This window comes from Dreissena polymorpha, chromosome 3 (genome assembly GCF_020536995.1).
Source record: "Dreissena polymorpha isolate Duluth1 chromosome 3, UMN_Dpol_1.0, whole genome shotgun sequence".
Classification (NCBI taxonomy): domain Eukaryota; kingdom Metazoa; phylum Mollusca; class Bivalvia; order Myida; family Dreissenidae; genus Dreissena; species Dreissena polymorpha.
Window position 1 is genome coordinate 72,037,971 of NC_068357.1, and position 22,244 is coordinate 72,060,214.

Sequence of the window (22,244 nt, forward strand, 5' to 3'; positions counted from 1 at the left end):
CTTATTAGCTACACATGTTATTCATAATCGTGTCGCGGTCTGAGAAAACCGGTCTTAATGCACGCGCGTTAACTGTTGTTAGAGATTAGTCTGTGCAGTCTGATTAGGCTAATAAGGAACGCCACTTTCCACGCGTCTGGTTCTTTCGTTAAGAGAAAGTATCTTCTAGACAAAAATCCAGTCAAGAAGGACATTGTCGTCCCTAATCAGAATACTATTCACGCACTTGCATTAAGCCCGGTTTTCCAATAGCACTGTCTCTTCTTAGCAAAAATCCAATTTAGGCGGAAAGTGTCGTCCCTGATTAGCCAGTGCGGACTGCACAGGCTAATCTGGGACGACACTTAACGCACATGCATTATGCCCAGTTTTCTCAGAACACGACTCATATATACCTAAATGTACATACATGCTCGTATATATATCATTTTAAAATAAAGCTCAATTCCATAACTGTCTATAACGACAAACTGACTATTTAAATATTAAATAAAATTGCCTGGTTACATTAGCAACACCCTATACATGATAAACAAACATTGCCTTTTGTTAACTATGACCTCACTATAAATATTTATTTCAAGGCTGTAATTTAAGACTTTGTTTAAACAACAGAAGTCACTTTCAAACAGTTCACATTTAACAGAGTGCGGTTAAAAATATGGATCTCTTTTGAACGTAAACGATATCGACTGAAGCAATTATCGGATCCAAGTGTAGTGGAAGCTTCATGTATCTCTGCCTGGAAACAGGCTTTGTCGATGGCAATTGCTTCACGTATATTCTTATAGAACGTTGATTTTGTCATACGGGGTGGACACTGCATACTAGTTATTGATCATATCCCGAGTGTTGCATGTTAACCTTATTGGGTTATGGAATAACCGCTTGGGTAGTAAATTATTAACTAATTCATACTCGTCCTATAGTAGTAATTTTATGGGCTTCTATAGTTCACATTGAGTTACACGGTGTCATGTTTTACCATTCTTAAAGACATTATTTCAATACCAGATATATTCAACATGGATATATACCAATACCGTGTTTGAGCATTTATTTCTGAACGGTTAAGGGATGTTTTACAAAATGTGTGAAGCAGAATGGTAGCTTGGTTAAAGAAGATTGTGGGTTGTAATTAATCATCATCGAATGGTGGTTTTGAAAGTTTACTAATATAACACCTTTTCGAAAGTAGAGGATTTGTGTCATTTCGTGTATAGTTTTTTTTAATGTTATGGGTGAATATGAAATTTGTTTATGTAATTGGAATGTCTATTTCTTCAGGTGTCCTTTATGAATCAATCATTTGGAAAGTGACATGTTTATCAATAAATGTAGGTAGCTGAGCGGATGGAATTTTTTACGTTTATCAACAAATTTATGTAGCTAAGCGGATGGAATATTTGCCCCTTTAAGCGTCCCTGTGCTAGATGAGCAACACCGCCGACGCCGTCAATGTACCCGCTCCTGCCCCTGGTAAGCCGGAGCCGTCGGAGCAGGACCCGCACAACAGGCACCCGGAATGGTCCGCACCCCAGCTGGAAAACGCCTTCTGGCGGTGCGTTTCCGCGGCGAAGCCTCGGGAGCTGGAAACGTTTCTATCCGAACACCGGAACCATCCGAAATACGCGAAAGTAATCAACCAGACGTGCGAGGAATACGATGAAGATGGGGGCAATGCGCTCGTTTATTGTATCAAGGAGGGGCGTGATAAAGGGGCCACATTCGGGGGCAAGGACTTCGGGGCGTGTATAGATGTTTTGGCTGATAATGGGGTCAATGTGAATAGCGTCGACAAGCATTTGAAAACGCCCCTGTCTTGGGCAGTGACCATAAAGTGTCCTCGCTATGCGTTAAAACTTATGAACAAAGGTGCTGACATGAAAATTGTCGACCACGACGAATACAACCCTTTCCAACTGGCCATACAGAGGCGACAGAAGGATACTGTTACGGCGATGCTTGAAGCTGATCCAAAGGTAGGCTACACACCGACATGCGCGCTAAAAATAATAATTGAGCGGCGTCATGCGTACATGGGTCGTATGTCATATGCGACCAGAGTAGCTCAAATCCAGCCAGCACAATCGCGCACTGTGTTCGAGAGCTACGGTAGGGTAGCTCTTGACAAGACTGCGCGGATTCGGGCGTAAGGCTGGAGCTAAAATGGCTGCTTATGACATAAAACCCATTTTCGCATAACGCGGCTCATTTTGAATAGCATCACAACTGTTAATATACAGGTAATAACTGTAAACAACTGGTTTTCGTAATAAGGTAAAGAAATTAAGGTTATGTAAGTTTAAAAGCCTCGCACCAGAAAGACTATATGCATTGTTTATTAACTAGGTAAGGACAGCTATTATGATTCTAACATGATGGAATTTTGTGGATTGAGAAATTAATTTTACACGATGTGGCTGAAGGTTTGGGGCTTAAGTTGTGTGATAGCTATTGGGTACTTAAACAACGTAACTTGTGTTCTTTGTCCATCGAAATATCAGTGAGTATTATGTCATAACGTAATATTACAATTGTATTATATAATCTAACGAAATATAAGTGTAAGTTTACCTAAAGCCCGATGGAATGGATAGATGTTCAATATAGACCCAGAAAATCAGACAGCGTTAAAAATGTTGGGGGTGTCGAACGCAAATCTGCTAACCAGATCCATTAGTCGATAATAGCAATTTATCGGCGGTAATTGAATTGAATTAGTGTGTTCAAAGTGATCAAAAGATAAGGCTTATTTATGTGACGGTTAATAGAACGTTTGGATTATTGCGGTCTATTGTCACCAGTGTTCTCTTGTTCAATTGACGACGTCTTTTAAACAATATATCGGTGTTTGAGAAGTTGGGTGCATTTCATCAGCACACGATAACGTAACAAATAGTAACATTTGTTAAGATGTTAACGGACGACATGTGACCCAGTGATCAGGGAAAAACATGTAAAGCGCCTTTAAACGCACCCGCGAGTATGAAAAGGACGCTATATAAATGTGGTATAAAAAACATAAACCGTACTACATGATGGAATTTATAACAGAACGTGTTCATTACATAAGATCAGCGTCTATTTATATACTTAGTCATCATTGACGCCCTCATCACCTTTATCAGTATCATTGCCATCGACATAAGATCATTTTCATCGTTCTGCACTCGTTATCAGTTTACTCACCAATTACCATTATACCATTATAGTTATCAATTGGGACTAACATTAAGGCGTTCTTAGATAAACCCCAAAATAAAAAAGAGCACCGCATAACGGGTGCCACGCTCGGCTGCGAAAGCTTGTCAGATTTAATTTTTTTTAGAGGTCACAGTGACCTTGACCTTTAACCTAGTGACCCAAAATTGGTGCGGCGTGTAGACCTCATCAAGGTGCATCTACATATGAAGTTTCAAAGTTGTAGGTGGAAGCACTTTGATTTTAGAGCCAATGTTAAGGTTTTAGCACGACGCCGGACGGCGGACGACGAGCAGGCTATGACAATACCTCGGGTTTTCTAAATACGTTTCAAAGGCATAAATTAAACTTTAAGAAGTATTTATTAGTATCTTTTAATTTTCTCATATATGGCGGGCCTTTTCACAGATTTTGGCATGTATTGAAGTTTGTCATTTAATGCTTTATATTGATAAATATAAACATTGGATCTAAAAAGCTCCAGTAAAAAAAGCAAGAATACAATTAAAAAAATAGTAACCCTCAACTGGGCTCGAACCACTGACCCCTGGATTCCTGTAGTAAAAGTCTACCGCTTAGACCACACGGCCATCCGTGCTCATACAATGCTGTTGTATTTTATACTTTATATAAGCAAGTTTCACAAAATATGACGACAACAAAACTCTCCGAATTATTCAATCGTTTTGCGTTGCAACGCTCCATAATTTTCACGTTTTTAAATCGTCAAAAGATGCTTGTAATCATATTTTAGAGCATGGTAAATGTTCAGTATTACTGTTTTCTCACAAATATCATAACTAAAACGAAAATTTGCGAATCTGAAACAACTTTTTTTTTATTTTGTCAATTTGCCAAAACGTGAAAAGGCCCCTTTAAAAGGAATACAAAAGCGATACTTCGATGTCACGAAAAAAATATGTACATGTCACTAAAATGAATCTATGGATGAAATGTATACATGTGTGTATAAAACCGCACTTGATAGCAGTAGTGTGGGGAAAGTATTGACATGAAGTCGAAATATGTTGGAATCAGGAACCAAACATCGAACTTCTTTAGTTTAGCCCAGATGTTGTTCTAAAAAATGTAATCAATATGTTATGATGTTCTAAAAATGGTCATCCGTATGTTATTGACCATAGAAGAAATATCAGTCTACATTTAGAAGGAAAATCGTCTATTAGTGCCTTTTGAACCGTAGGCCACACTCCGAGCCACACCCGCGGTTCTGGTCCAATATTGACACGAGTCAATTATCCGAATGTTTGATTTTTGCCCGAGGCGGATCGTCAACCGGTATAGGCAGTTGACTTCATAGCCAAGTTGTTTATTTTACGGCCAAGAGAACATAAAAACTTTGTTCTTTAACATATTTTATCGCGCGACGAGCGATTACTGACCGTCGGGGATTGATCATCGGAGATGTACTAGTGAAGACTGATCAGTAAAAGCTGACCAGTGTGGACGGACAAGTAACAGGGTGCAGAATCAACGGAGTTTTCAGGGGTTTACAGACGGGCTGGACAGAATGTTATTACGCCGTTAAGAACGTTATTTTCCAATATCTCAAGTTATTGAAATACATATGCAAAAATCTATAGTGCATAAAAGACAGGTTTTTTCTTGGAGTTTGTACCAATATCTTAAGTTATGAGATTAAATCCGTGATTACGTCTCATATCGGTGACAAAAATTTCACTTTGCGTGACACATAACTGTGCAACATGAATGCAGTAAAATGGGATTTTTTAACAAGAACACATGCTTATTAAATAAAGTAATTCTGATGTATTCACATTGCCATAAGCAGCATAAAAATTTGTATTTTATGCACTAGTTAAAGTTCAAAAGAAAACTTGTTTTAAACGGTTATTTGAAATAAAGCACCACTTACCGTCGTTTAAATCCGTATAAGTTAAAAGGTGGAACGCCAAAAAGGCACGTGAGCCTGCACCCTGCGTAAGGAATGACCAATATGTATGGCAAACGGGGACTGGCCAGTGAGAACTGAAAAATGGGGAACGAAAAGTGATGACTGACAAACGGGGACTGACCATTGAGGGCTGACAAGTGAGGAGTGACTAATGGGACTGACCAAGTGAGGACTGGCAAACGGGGACTGACCTGTACGGACTGACAAGTGTGGAATGACAAGTGAGGACTGAGAAATGAGGACTGACAAGTGAGAACATAGCAACGGGGACTGACCGGTGAGGACTGACAAGTAAAAACTGTAAACGGGGACTTGCCAGTGAGAACTGACCGGTGAGGACTGACAAATGGAAACTGACCAGTGAGGAGTAGCCAATAAAAACTGATTAACAGATAGAGTAACCAGTGTGGGCTGAACAGTGAAGACTTAACAGTCGGTTCTGACAATTAAGTGGAAATTAATCAGACAGCTACGGTGACTGACCAGCGATGACTGACTGACTGGGACTGATCGACCAGCGATAAGTGACTAACGGTGACTGACCAGAGACGACTGACTGTCTGGGACTGACCAGCGAGGACTAAAAAAGAGATTGTCCAGCAAGGACTGACAAACATTGACCAACCAGAGACGGCTTGCCACAAAGAATCGACGATCGAGGACTCCTGGCATGGGACTAAACAGTTCAATATACAGCAGTTTAATACGTAATTACACACTTCAATTGTCATGTTTACATATTCAATCTATTCACAATATGTCTGTGTAACACATATATCTATTAAAATTGCCCGGAATACACCGCCTCACAACTCGTTAGTTATACTGAAACCGAGCAAGTATTCAGCCACGCCTCCTCCATATTAACCACTTAGTAATTTTATCATCGTTTTCGTTAGCTTCAGCATCATCGGCACCATTCTTTGTCATCATAATCAACAATTTCACTGCGTTGCCTATTATTATCAAAGAATACTTGAGGGTCGTTTCTTGATTTAAAATTTCTGGCAAGAGTAAATTGAGGTATGCTTTCATAGACGCATTTTCTCGAGAATCCTAATTCATTGAGAACAGATGTTTCTTACGTCATTTATACAATTACCATAGATCTACTGGTGACGATCGTTTAAGTGTTTGGATGGCTCAGTCGCGCTCATTTTAAAACCATTAACCTTATGGTTTAAGATTTAAGGTTGCCATAATTTTGAGGTCGCTGGAAAGGGACGCGTATGTTGCTTCGACATGGTATTATTGCCCAAGTCAAGATTTTTTAAGACAAAACATGTTGCGTACAATACGAGGATTTGTTTACAATCTATACCAATACGCAAAATTCAATTTTACAAACTTAACCAAATATCTGTTTTTGTGTGCTTTCGACTTCGTCCAATCATCAAAACCTATTGACAATTTAAGACGATAATTGTATGATAAAAGTTCCAGTTAAATCCATATATGAATTGTGTATTATTGCCATACCTGGTGGCCTGTTCTAACACAAACCCCTCATCACAGTACTTCGCTTTGTTTGCTGATCTTATGCAATTTGTAGTGGCTGTTTGAGTGAAGAATATTCAATTCTTGCCTTTGCCTATCCGCGCATGCCTGTAGTATAACGTCACCGTGCAATTTTAAAATCACTTACAACAATGTGCAGACGGCATGATAAGACACGTGCATCAAGCCCAAACGCAATGGTCATGTTGACAAGTCGAATGTAAAATGTGTGCAGCAACTCAGGATTGGAAATTCATCATTCATTATAAATATCACGAATGTAAAATACTAGTACAAAGTCATGTCTCGATTAAGACCTGTTACCCCGGCCTGTTACCTTGCTTAAAAGTGGTGGTCAAAATTAGAATTAACGTCAAAGTTAGGCATCATACAGCATGTTTTGACAGAAACAGCTTGTGTTCAATGTCACTTCGTCATTAAAACAACAATTTTAAAATATCATTCCTCACATAATCGCGTTGCTCATATATTTTTTCCGAGTTAAACATGTGTCATAAGCTCTAAGCTGTAAGGTTAATGTCAAAGGTGAATAAGGATCTGTTTTATAACAAAATTACATATATAATTATGTACATCAATATATTCAATACATGTACAGTTACAAGCACGATAAATCGTGACAACAAGATGATCCTTCGTTCTGGGGATACAGAACAAATCCTGACTTGCTGTGATCGAGGATGGCATGAATGCAATGTCTCTTCAATATATCTTCTACAGCTTTTCAACTCAAGAAGGTCTTCTTTTGAAGTCAAACTCGGACACAGAGCTTAATTTGCATGTTGCCTTTTGGAAGTCAGTTAAAAATCGTTAAATGAAATCAAAGTGCATGCAAATTACACGATGATTCTATTTTATAATGGACAAATTTAGGGACCTCAAACTGTCAAAGCAGTGCATGAGCAGTATAGATTATGCCCGTGTCGTGTATATACCACTAGGTTGGTATTATTTACAAAAGGGCTGTAGTATTGCAATGAACGCCGGATCAGATTGAAAACAATATCAGGGTTTTAAATTAAATAATCTGACTGTGTTCCTATTAACCACACATAAATGGATTATGGTGAAAATAATACTGGCTTCACTACATCGCCGGAAGAGGGACGGGAGCAGCGGAGATGGCAGCGTAGAGGACGAACGGGTTTTTAATGTGGTTTGGTTGAGAATTTAATACAATGCTCATTGATACAAATACATCTATTATTAGAAATATGGTTTGGTTCATTCTTTGTTAGACCCACATACATTTCCTTAGCGCCAACTAAGATATACGTTTATTTTGTTCATCTTTGTTATCATAAGAGGAGTTTGTGTGAATCCGGTAAAAAATTATGAGAGATTGTAAATCAATGTCATTTTCCTCCTTGATGTGTTTTTTTCTCAAAATCTCACCACTGTAGTCAGTTAAAAGTAAATTACATATGTGCTTGCATTTTTCGTTGCCGTTCGATGGGCCTTCGTTTAGAAGTCGAACTTCATGTCCTGTGACTGTAAGTAATATTGAATACGTTCAAAGAGCGAACAACTGTAGTGCCTCTAGCGCTTTGATTTACCACGTAATAATCAATTACTATGTACCCTGCAGATATCGAGTGTGCTTTATATCACGTTATTATCAACAACTATGTACTCTGGAGATGTCGTGTGTGATTTATATCACGTAATTATCTATGTACGCTGCATATAATAATTATATATTATCGAGTGTGATTTATACCATGCTATTATCAATTACTATGTACCCGGCAGATATTGAGTGTGATTTATAGCACGTAATTATCAATTACTATGTACTCTGCATATATCGAGTGGGATTTATATCACGTAATTATCAATTACCGGTACTAGGTACCATGCATATATCGAGTGTCATTTATATCACGTTATTATCAATTACTATGTACCCTGCAGATATTAAGTGTGATTTATATCACGTAATTATCAATAACTATACCCGCAGATATCGAGTGTGATTTATATCACATAATTATCCATTACTATGTACTCTGCGGATATCGATCGTGATTTATATCACGTAATTATCAATTACAGTATGTACGCTGCATATATCAAGTGTGATTTATACCAGGTAATCATCAATAACTATGTATCTGGCAGATATTGAGTGCTATTTATATCACGTAATTATCAATTACTATGTACCCAGCAGATATCGAGTGTGATTTATATTACTTAATTATCAATTAGTATGTACCCTGCTATATACCTGCAGATATCGAGTGTTATTTATATAACGTAATTATCAATTACTAGGTACCCTGCAGATATCGAGTGTTATTTATATCAAGTAATTATCAATAACTGTTTACCCTGCAGATGTCGAGTGTGATTTATTTCAGGTAATTATCAATAACTATGAACCTTGCAGATAACGAGTTTGATTTATATCATGTTATTATGTAATCATCAATTACTATGTACCCTGATGATATTGAGTTTGATTTATATCACGTAATTATCAAGAACCCATCAGATATTAAGTGTGATTTATATATTAATTAACTATGTTCTCTGCAGCTATCGGGTGTGATTTATATCACGTAATTATCAATTCCAATGTACCCTGCAGATATCGAGTGTGATTTATATCACGTAATTATCAATTCTGTGTACCGTGCAGATTTCAAGTGTGATTTATATCACGTTAATATCAATTACTGTGTACCCTGCAGATATTGAGTGTGATTTAAATTAGTAATAATCAATCACTATGTACCCTTCAGATATCGAGTGTGATTTATATCACATAATTATATATAACTATGTACCCTGCGATTATTGAGTTTGATTTATATCACGTAATTATCAATTATTTAGTACCCTGAAAATATTTAGTATGATTAATTTAACGTTATTATCAATTACTATGTATCCTGCAGATATTGAGTGTGATTAATATCAAGTAATTATCAATTACTATGTACTCTGCAGATGTCAAATGTGATTTATATCACTTAATTATAAATTACTATGTACCCTGCAGATATCAAGTGTGCTTTATATCAAGTTATTATCCATTAGTTTGTACCCTGCAGATATCGATTGTGATTTCTACCATGATATTATCAATTACTTTGTACCCTGCATATATCAAGTGTGATTTGTATTACGTAATTATCAATCACTGTGTACCCTGCGGATATTGAGTGTGATTTATACCATGCAATTATCATTTAATATGTACCCTGCAGATATGGAGTGTTATTTATATCACGTAATTATCAATTACGGTACTTTGTACCCTGCAGATATCGAGTGTGAAGGATGGTAAGGGTGTACCTCCGCTAGTCATGGCAGTGAAGAGCGGAAACCTGGAGATGGCGCGTCTGCTACTGGCGTACGAGGCAGACGTGAATCTCGCAGAGGACAGGACCAACCGAACCGCTGTGTACCACGCCATACGCAACAAGCACCTCGATCTACTCGACCTTTTACTCCAGTAAGCTCAGGGGTTAATAGACTGATCCCGGAAAAGCACGAGTTTAGAAAACCCCACTAATCACTCCGGTACAAAACATTGCTGGTCCATTATATCAACCAATGATAGCTTCCTTTAAACAATAACGGTTGATACGGTGTGTGATTTTGAAAGGATTACAAATGGGTCATGTTTATTTGTACCAGCAGATTAGTGGTTTTTTCCAAAAAGTTGCTTTTTCCGGGATACATATATTATTAAAGTATATTTTTACCGTAAATTAACCATTTATTTCTCCAACTATTTGCCTAATAGATAAACACCTTCCCGTGTACTATTTTGTATAGTGTATATAAAGGAGCGAGGGAATCTATACAGGAGTGGGCTCGTCAGTCTTTCTGTCTTTTAGTTTTCATCATTTTTGGCTTATAGCTTTAGAATGACAAACCATATTTAAGGACTAAGCTGAAGCAGAATAGCCCAATTCATTTGTATGCCCCATCATTTTAATATGTGTGACCCGTTATATATTTTTGCCTCGCCATTTTCAAATATTTGTCATCGTTGTTGCCCCTTTTATCCCCACGCTTTTAAAAGCCGTCTGTCCGTCCTAGACACTATCTCCTCCTACACTATTAGCACTAGAACCTTGAAACTTGCACACATGGTAGCTATGAGAGTATGTGCGACGGTGCATTATTTGGAACTTTGATCTGACCCCTGGGTCAAAAGTTATGGGGATTGGGATGGGGCCAGGTCAGAGATTTTGACTAATTTTTTTAGGTTATTTCACATTAACATCTTCATTTCTACATCGATTTACTTCAAATTGATACTGAACATCTCTTATGACAATACAGTCAATCTCAACTATGCATGTCACAATTACCAACCTTGGGGCGCCCCGCCCACATTGACCACGCCCACCCAAAATTTTGTTTTAACATAAATTCTTCATTTATTCACCAATGGACTTCAAATTAATACTGAACATCTCTTATGACAACACGGTCTATCTCGACCATCCCTGTCAACATTACCCACCCCAGGGCCCCGCCCACATAGGCCACACCCACCAATTGCCTTTTACTATAACTTCCTTATTTCTACACCGATTCACTTTTAATTGATACTGAACTTCTCTTATGACAATACAGTCAATCTCAACTATGCGTGGCCCCATTACTAACCCTAGGGTGCCCTGCCCACATAGACCACTCCCACCCAAAATTTTGTTTTAACATAACTTCTTCATTTATTCGCCAATTGACTTAGAATAAATACTGAACATCTCTTATGACAACACGCTCAATCACAACCATCCATGTCCACATTACCCACCCCGGGGCCCCACCAACATAGGCCTTGCCCATCCTAAATTTCCTTTTAATGTAACATCTATGCGGCGTGGGGATACGTGTCTGCCTCTGCCGCACCATTTCTAGTTTATGATAGTCAATGTTCTGATAAATACAGGAATATTGAACACATTTCTGTTAGCTATTAGCAAGTGTATAGACTTAAGATTCAGTATTACTTGACATTAAAGGGGCCTTTTCAGAGTTGGCATATCTTGAAGTTTTTCATTAAATGCCATATATTGATAAATGTAAACATTGGATCTAAAAAGCTCCATTAAAAAAAACAAGAACAAAATTAAAGAAAAAAAAAAGAATTCCTCAACTGGGCTCGAACCACTGACCACATGAGTAAAAGTCTATCACTAAGACCACTCATCCATCTGTGTTCATACAGTAAGTGATGTAATTTATACTTGATATAATCCTCGTAGTATCTCAAAATATAACGACAACAACAGAACTCTCCAAATTATTTAATCATTTGGCATTGCAACCACAGCAACCCTTTATAATTTTCAGGTTTTAAAATTGTTAAAAGATGCATATAAATTATAATGGATATTTTAGAGCATGGGAAATGTTCAGTATTACTGTTTCCTCACAAATATGATGAAATATCATAACTCTAACACAAATTTGCGAAACTGAAACATATTTTTTTTATTTTTCAAATAAACAAACGGTGAAAAGGCCTCTTTAACATCAAATAATATTTATTTAAGAAACCCCCATGGAATAATGCTGAATTGATGTTTGAATATTAGCACTAACATTGAAACAGCCTTATTAAGTGAAAACAACATAATTAAGTGGAAACAGCATAATTAAGTGAAAACAGCATTATAAAGTGAAATCAGCATTATAAAGTGAAATCAGCATTATAAAGTGAAATCAGCATAATCAAGGCACTGAAGACAATTTAGTTTAAAATCATGAACATGTATACAAGAGGTGGTCCTGCCCCTTTTGAGACCTCTTGTCATGCTTATGTCTTACTAAATCCCTTAATATAATATAATAACTTTTGGTAGACATGTGTCATATATGTACATGTATCATACATCATTGTACCACACATGAATTTGCCTTTCTTTACTTATATCACTGGTTTAGGTCTTTTAACAACAATAGAGGCAATAGTATCTTTCCCTCTTAAAAGCAACTTGAAAATGGCTATGTGCAAACAGCATAAAACCAGAACAGCCTGCGAGTTACTTGCAGTCTGTTCAGGTTGTATGCTGTTTGCTGCTCATCAGTATCTAAGGGTTGGAACTGAAACCTTTAAAAGTTGGATAAAAAAAAAAGGTCTTTAATTAATTGTAAATTAAATGCAAATGCCATCTCTGCTGACTATTGCAGTGGAAAAGTTAGATATATCTTAATGCAATCTCTGCTGACTATTGCAGTGGAAAACTTAGATATATCTAAATGCAATCTCTGCTGACTATTGCAGTGGAAAACTTAGATATATCTAAATGCAATCTCTGCTGACTATTGCAGTGGAAAACTTAGATATACATGTATCTAAATGCAATCTCTGCTGACTATTGCAGTGGAAAAGTTAGATATATCTAAATGCAATCTCTGCTGACTATTGCAGTGGTAAAGTAAGATATATCTAAATGCAATCTCTGCTGACTATTGCAGTGGAAGAGTAAGATATATCTAAATGCAATCTCTGCTGACTATTGCAGTGGCAAAGTAAGATATATCTAAATGCAATCTCTGCTGACTATTGCAGTGGAAAACTTAGATATATCTAAATGCAATCTCTGCTTACTATTGCAGTGGAAAAGTAAGATATATCTAAATGCAATCTCTGCTGACTTTTGCAGTGGAAAACTTAGATAAATCTAAATGCAATCTCTGCTGACTATTGCAGTGGAAAACTAAGATATATCTTAACGTAATCTCTGCTGACTATTGCAGTGGAAAACTTAGATATATCTAAATGCAATCTCTGCTGACTATTGCAGTGGAAAACTTAGATATATCTAAATGCAATCTCTGCTGACTATTGCAGTGGAAAACTTAGATATATCTAAATGCAATCTCTGCTGACTATTGCAGTGGAAAAGTAAGATATATCTAAATGCAATCTCTGCTGACTTTTGCAGTGGAAAACTTAGATATATCTAAATGCAATCTCTGCTGACTATTGCAGTGGAAGAGTTATATATATCTAAATGCAATCTCTGCTGACTTTTGCAGTGGAAAACTTAGATATATCTAAATGCAATCTCTGCTGACTATTGCAGTGGAAAAGTTAGATATATCTAAATGCAATCTCTGCTGACTATTGCAGTGGTAAAGTAAGATATATCTAAATGCAATCTCTGCTGACTATTGCAGTGGTAAAGTAAGATATATCTAAATGCAATCTCTGCTGACTATTGCAGTAGTAAAGTAAGATATATCTAAATGCAATCTCTGCTGACTATTGCAGTGAAAAAGTTAGATATATCTAAATGCAATCTCTGCTGACTTTTGCAGTGGAAGAGTAAGATATATCTAAATGCAATCTCTGCTTACTATTGCAGTGGAAAAGTAAGATATATCTAAAGGCATTCTCTGCTGACTATTGCAGTGGAAAACTAAGATATATCTAAATGCAATCTCTGCTGACTATTGCAGTGGAAAACTTAGATATATCAAAATGCAATTTCTGCTGACGATTGCAGTGGAAAAGTAAGATAAATCTAAAGGCAAGCTCTGCTGACTATTGCAGTGAAAAAGTTAGATATATCTGAATGCAATCTCTGCTGACTATTGCAGTGGAAGAGTAATATATATCTAAATGCAATCTCTGCTTACTATTGCAGTGGAAAAGTAAGATATATCTAAATGCAATCTCTGCTTACTATTGCAGTGGAAAAGTAAGCTATATCTAAAGGCATTCTCTGCTGACTATTGCAGTGGAAAACTTAGATATATCTAAATGCAATCTCTGCTGACTATTGCAGTGGAAAACTTAGATATATCTAAATGCAATCTCTGCTGACTATTGCAGTGGAAAAGTTATATATATCTAAATGCAATCTCTGCTGACTATTGCAGTGGAAAACTTAGATAAATCTAAAGGCAAGCTCTGCTGACTATTGCAGTGGAAAAGTAAGATATATCTAAATGCAATCTCTGCTGACTATTGCAGTGGAAGAGTAAGATATATCTAAATGCAATCTCTGCTGACTATTGCAGTGGAAAACTTAGATATATCTAAATGCAATCTCTGCTGACTATTGCAGTGGCAAAGTAAGATATATCTAAATGAAATCTCTGCTGACTATTGCAGTGGAAAACTTAGATATATCTAAATGCAATCTCTGCTGACTATTGCAGTGGAAGAGTAAGATATATCTAAATGCAATCTCTGCTGACTATTGCAGTGGAAAACTTAGATATATCTAAATGCAATCTCTGCTGACTATTGCAGTGGTAAAGTAAGATATATCTAAATGCAATCTCTGCTGACTATTGCAGTGGAAAAGTTATATATATCTAAATGCAATCTCTGTTGACTATTGCAGTGGAAAACTTAGATAAATCTAAAGGCAAGCTCTGCTGACTATTGCAGTGGAAAAGTTATATATATCTCATTGCAGTCTCTGCTGACTATTGCAGTGGAAAACTTAGATAAATCTAAAGGCAAGCTCTGCTGACTATTGCAGTGGAAAAGTAAGATATATCTAAATGCAATCTCTGCTGACTATTGCAGTGGTAAAGTAAGATATATCTAAATGCAATCTCTGCTGACTATTGCAGTGGAAGAGTTAGATATATCTAAATGCAATCTCTGCTGACTATTGCAGTGGAAAAGTAAGATATATCTAAAGGCATTCTCTGCTGACTATTGCAGTGGAAAACTAAGATATATCTAAATGCAATCTCTGCTGACTATTGCAGTGGAAAACTTAGATATATCAAAATGCAATTTCTGCTGACGATTGCAGTGGAAAAGTAAGATAAATCTAAAGGCAAGCTCTGCTGACTATTGCAGTGAAAAAGTTAGATATATCTGAATGCAATCTCTGCTGACTATTGCAGTGGAAGAGTAATATATATCTAAATGCAATCTCTGCTTACTATTGCAGTGGAAAAGTAAGATATATCTAAATGCAATCTCTGCTTACTATTGCAGTGGAAAAGTAAGCTATATCTAAAGGCATTCTCTGCTGACTATTGCAGTGGAAAACTTAGATATATCTAAATGCAATCTCTGCTGACTATTGCAGTGGAAAACTTAGATATATCTAAATGCAATCTCTGCTGACTATTGCAGTGGAAAAGTTATATATATCTAAATGCAATCTCTGCTGACTATTGCAGTGGAAAACTTAGATAAATCTAAAGGCAAGCTCTGCTGACTATTGCAGTGGAAAAGTAAGATATATCTAAATGCAATCTCTGCTGACTATTGCAGTGGAAGAGTAAGATATATCTAAATGCAATCTCTGCTGACTATTGCAGTGGAAAACTTAGATATATCTAAATGCAATCTCTGCTGACTATTGCAGTGGCAAAGTAAGATATATCTAAATGCAATCTCTGCTGACTATTGCAGTGGAAAACTTAGATATATCTAAATGCAATCTCTGCTGACTATTGCAGTGGAAGAGTAAGATATATCTAAATGCAATCTCTGCTGACTATTGCAGTGGAAAACTTAGATATATCTAAATGCAATCTCTGCTGACTATTGCAGTGGTAAAGTAAGATATATCTAAATGCAATCTCTGCTGACTATTGCAGTGGAAAAGTTATATATATCTAAATGCAATCTCTGTTGACTATTGCAGTGGAAAACTTAGATAAATCTAAAGGCAAGCTCTGCTGACTATTGCAGTGGAAAAGTTATATATATCTCATTGCAATCTCTGCTGACTATTGCAGTGGAAAACTTAGATAAATCTAAAGGCAAGCTCTGCTGACTATTGCAGTGGAAAAGTAAGATATATCTAAATGCAATCTCTGCTGACTATTGCAGTGGTAAAGTAAGATATATCTAAATGCAATCTCTGCTGACTATTGCAGTGGAAGAGTTAGATATATCTAAATGCAATCTCTGCTGACTATTGCAGTGGAAAAGTAAGATATATCTAAATGCAATCTCTGCTGACTATTGCAGTGGAAAACTTAGATATATCTAAATGCAATCTCTGCTGACTATTGCAGTGGAAGAGTTAGATATATCTAAATGCAATCTCTGCTGACTATTGCAGTGGAAAAGTATGATCAGTTTGATATTAATTAGTAGAGGAAATTTATTAAAAATAATGTCCTTTTAGGAAAAGTTCAAACATAATGATTGTATGTAATTTGTGCTGAAAATAAATCTTCACATTGTAAGCTTATCAGTAAATATCCACTTTAAATTACAACACAATCTGAGGCTGAGGACCAATCTAAGAAATAATTGAATCACTTGATTATCATGATTATGCAAATGGACTTTTTATAAATGTAAGGTCAATTTGCCTGAGATTTAGGAGTCCCAAAAAGTGCTAATTTATGCAAATTATACCCATGGTAAATTCAATACAATTTTACTAGTTTGATTGTTAACAAAGTATAGAAAACCTTGCTCCGGTACAGCAATAAATTAAAATCCAACACTACATTGAATTAGCCCCTTTCAAGGACTTACATGCTGTGTCAAGGAAAATCAGTCAGCCCACAAATGTTTATAGGACTTATGTTGAAGACTGAGGTCCCCTAATATGATTGCAGGCTACTTGAATTCACTAAATATTGCAATCAGGGCTTGGTGTTCTATACTATTTCTTATTTTATACCACACATTTTAGCATGTGCATTTTATAATAAATTGAAAATATATAACAGAAAAACATGTCATGCAGTCTTTACATAAGTAATATTATTATTGTGACAGACTCGCAAATTGACCTGAAAAGTTTCTGACAATATTTATGCCATGAAATATGATGCAAAGGAAACAAACCACTATGGTGCCGTTCATAAAGTATGTCACACTATTTTTTACAATTGCCAGCATTGTTCAGAGGGATTGGAAAACATGGTGACCAACATAACAGAATAAACCCAAATGAATACAGTTATATTTGCATCCTGGAATATTATGATTATTATAAAATGGTGCCTTTTCACGTTTTAGTAAATTGACAAAATTAAAAAAAGTTCTTTCAGATTGGCAAATTTTCCTTTTAGTTATGATATTTGTGAGGGATCTGTAATAAGGAACATTTACAATTCTCTAAAATAGCCATTATATGCATCTATCGACGATTTAAAAAACATGAACATTATATTAAAAGCGCTGCAAAGCAAAACGATTGAAGAATTGGAGAGTTCTGTTGTTGTTTTTATATTTTGGGAAACTACGAGGATTGTTTATATAAAGTATAAAATACATCCATCATTGCATGATCAGTGGTTTTAGCCCTGTCAAAGGGTTACTTTTTTTTAAATTTTATTCTTGTTTTTTACAAGAGGTTTTTAGATCCAATGTTTACATTTATCAATATAAAGCATTAATGACAGACTTCAATACATGCCAAAATCTTAGAAAAGGCCCCTTTAAGTTTGATGTCTTATTCAAGGTTCACATTATACAGGGTTAACTAGGTATTTATTTGTATGTCTGTTTAAGAGGTTTGTCACCCCTTTTATGCACATCCAAATGTCAAAAAATCAGTGCACAGACTTTTCCTCTCTTATATAAAGGACTTGTCCTCAATCACCTCCCTTGTTAAGTCATTGTCCAAATCAGAAATGCTTGATTAGTATAATCCTAATTGAAAATGTTAATTCTGGTTTTAACTCATTACCATAGCCAAGCCACATGGAATAAGAGCAGTGCACAGTATTAACTCATTTAGACTTCACAATAGAAATTGGATAAAGAGTACAATCTTGATTGAAAGAAAATTAGACCTAAAAGTGGAATTCTATGTTTTGTTTTGCATTTAAGGTAATACTTCATAAGAATAAAAGAGGTTTATTTAAGTTAATTTTGTTTAATCTGTTGGGTTTACATGAAAATTGATGATTATGCTTTCATATTTTTGAGGAAGATATATGATAATGTGTTATTGTGTGAATATGAAAGGGAACTGCAAATCGTTCTTTTATATTTAAAATTCATTTGAAAACCGTAGTCTTTATGTTTGTAAAAGTATTCTTGTATTTCATCTGATAGACAAACCGAATCGATTTTGTGTATTATGAACAATATAAAGTCTTTAGTTTTGTTCACATGCATGAGTTGGTTTGATTGGAAAGAGTTCAATGCATAAATGAAAACATTGTTGTTATCTACTGTACTTACAACAAACGTTCAGGAAAGTTTATAATCCTTTTTAAAATGTGTCAGCGGTGTATACCTATCTGTCTTTGGATATAATGGTCATGTGGAACTAAAAATGTGATATAATGTGCTTGTATATATAGGAAATTATTAATCTTATTTTCATAGTAATTAAGGTATGTTTATAGAATTTTGTTCAAATAACATTTTTTCTAAGAAGAAAAAATATTTAAAGTCTTATTTTATACGATTAAAATTCAAAGTAAGAACTATCCAAAAAAAATTCTATAAAAATAATATAACTTGATACTTTTTTGTCAAATGAGACATCAATCTTGGAATATTATTTTTAATTCATGATAATATGCATTTTATTCTGTTATATTAAATAATTTTGACAAATTAAAGGTAAAATAGACACTTTAATGTATGTGTGCATCATTTCAATAGATAGTACTACAAAAATGGTGGTTAAATTGGAATTTTTTTTAAATCCTCAAAAAATGAAATAGTGTTTATGTGTGCAGAGTATAAACAAAAATATAACAATAATACATAAGAACATGAAAAGAAAAGTTTTGTTTGAGAAAATCACAAAAATGAAGTCCATTCCAAGTTTGATGATCTCCATATTCTCATAATGTTTATTCTTATATATGAGTTAGGAAGTTAACTTTCTGTTATTATTTTATTAATTCACTTGTAGTAATAAGATTGAATTTATATTGGGAAAACATGCAAAAAGACTCTTTAATTTATCAAGCAAAGTATAACTAGGTAAAGCATTCAACAAGTCAAATAGGCATGATACTCAGGATCTCTATATAGATTAGTAGATGGTCACAAGTTTGTGAATCATTTTTAAGTAAACAAATTAATTTTAACACACATTATATAACACATGGCATTACATGATTTTTTTTCCATCTAGTTGATTGTCATGTAAACATTTCCCATGTAGGAACTTTTTTGCATGGCTTGTTTATTTCAGTTGTGGAATGTTAAATACAGAGGGGGTAATCACATGATAGTCAAGATGGAAACGTCCTTGCTGAGTCTGGTATTTTCTGCCCTTTTATACCCTTTATAAATTTTGTTTAATTTTTAAATGACGCTGACTTTCCAGCCATATCTGTAAAAAAGGTGATTTGGCATGTATTTTGCGTTAAAATCCAATTTATATCTTGACTTCACTCCCCGCTAATTTTCTTAGGAAAGAAAAGTTGAATTAAGTCATCCCGCTAAGAAATTTCACAGCGAGTAAAGTAGAGTTATAGAGTGAATATTAATGCCAAATAGATGCTAGTAACTTTTTTGCTGATATGGCTGGAAAGTGAGCGGCAATTAAAAAATAAATACAAGTAATGAAGGTTATACAATGGTGAAAAATACCTGCATGGACATCGCTTTCTTGACTATCACGTGATTACCTCCTCTGAAATATTACTCTGGAGCATATTTTGTTGTAGTGGGACAAAAAAATTCAAATGCCAAGTACATTAACAGATTGTAACATCAGCTGTGGAAATGAGGTGACAAGCCAGATTGGGCTGCTGTTTTTTTCCAACAAATAATTAGGCATGAAACATCTTGTTTTTGGTCAAACAATATCTGTCCTTAAACACTGCTTTAAAATTAGGAAATTCAAATTAATTATAACTATTGTTAAAGATTGGCAAACTTGATCTCTAATCCCGTATTAATACATTATTGGCTTTGAGTATGATTGTAATCTAATATGGAATACATGGGCTCTCTATTAAACGAAACCTGTAACGTGAGATCTAATGGCTTTCACCATGTTTTCGTGTTTTCATACAATTGCAAACATAAAATAAATCACTTACGTACTTAAGGGAAAAGTTCCCTATTGATTTGTTGAAATGGGATATTAATTGCACTTTTTACAAGTAATGATTGTTTTTTAACCAGGCTTTCATCGTTATTAACACCCTGAAAAATTAACTCAATAATTGAAATAAATGCTAAATGCATGATTAAGGTTTATTTGCATTAAAAAAATAATGATTGTGTTTTCTAAAATTGTTGCTTCACTTGATCATATTTCGTTAAATTTACTATTAAGTTAGCAATAAGGATTGCTGCATTTAAATTTGATCACATTTGCTTAATCAACTGTAAATTAACTACAATTACCAAAAGAAATAATGTTCAATAAAGATTTGCATGTCATTACATACCGTAATTATGCAAGTTTGTGGACAATCAGAGTTTTTGGACACCTCGATTTTTAGTCAGAAAAAACATTTTTCTCTAAACTGATTTTTTGGAAACCTATATTTACCCTATAATAAATGACTGTACATTTTTTTACTATTGAATATTATCAGAATTCTACCTTTGTGCATTCATCCAGTGTGCCAAAGAGGCTGCTAATGTATTGCACCATATTGGAAGATGTAAAAGACAGCGTCTTAAATATCATTTACATCATAATCACCACAGTTTATTTTAGTTTAATAATATTAAGTTCTAACGACAGTATACCTGATCTTAACCATCAGACAGGTGACATTAAACACAACAATACCTGAATGTCAATACAATCATGTTCCAACAGTTGCTGTTGTTATAAATTGTAACAAACAATCAACCACTTGATTTAAATTTAGATTGAATGCAACATTTACAGTCTATAATGCACTGGATGTAAGTAATGTTCCGCCCAAAACACAAAATTATATTACAATGTCATTTTAAGGCATTGAGTGACCGCATTTCATTAGATTTTTATCGCTGGTAAGATGTCAACAACATCTTTTGTTTTCAGCAGGTGAAGAAAGGATTAGTGATGATCTGTTTTGGCTGAGCAGTACTTAAATTGCAACTTTTATAGGAAACTAATTGCATGTATGAAAGTAACAATTCTTTATTAGATCAACATTTACCTTCAAGTATTATATACAAATACATACATGTACACATAAACGTATATTACTTTAAACACTGTATTATGTGAATTGGGAATAAGACATCAATTTGGGAATAAATTGTGTTTTATCAAAAGTGCATAATATGCAGTTTTATATGTTGCATTTATCTAGTTTTACAAATTATAATTAAAACAGATACTTGCATATATAATAGCATCATTTAAATTGATTTTACTTAAAAACTGGATTTTTTATTAATTTAAAAAAAAAATCCTCATGAAATGAAACTGTGTCCATGTCGCGCATGGACACGGTTTAAAAATACCCTTTAAATGATACAAATTCAATCACTGTTAATGAAAAAGTCATGGAAAATTTCTTATTAAGCTTAAATTATAGATAATATATTACAAAAATATATGTAGATCATGAAATGAATAGTTTTGTTTATGAAAATAACCAAAATGATGTCCATTCCCAGTTTGATGTCTTATTCCCAATTCACATAATACAGTGTTTTTAAAAATAAAAAAAATTAGTGTTTTTGCTGTTGGTCCGTTTTCCTTTGAAATATAATGATATCAGCAAACGATGCAAGTATCTA

At 34.8% G+C, this 22,244-nt stretch overlaps 1 protein-coding gene across 1 annotated transcript in view; it reads left to right on the forward strand.

Moving 5' to 3' along the window:
- The window catches only part of LOC127872325 (uncharacterized), a 92,156-nt gene that overhangs the window by 4,444 nt on the left and 65,468 nt on the right, over positions 1-22,244 (forward strand). The window contains exons 4-5 of the mRNA XM_052415655.1: positions 1,434-1,982; positions 9,931-10,121. Coding sequence (XP_052271615.1) covers positions 1,434-1,982; positions 9,931-10,121 — 740 coding nt within the window. The remainder of the gene's footprint in view (positions 1-1,433; positions 1,983-9,930; positions 10,122-22,244) is intronic.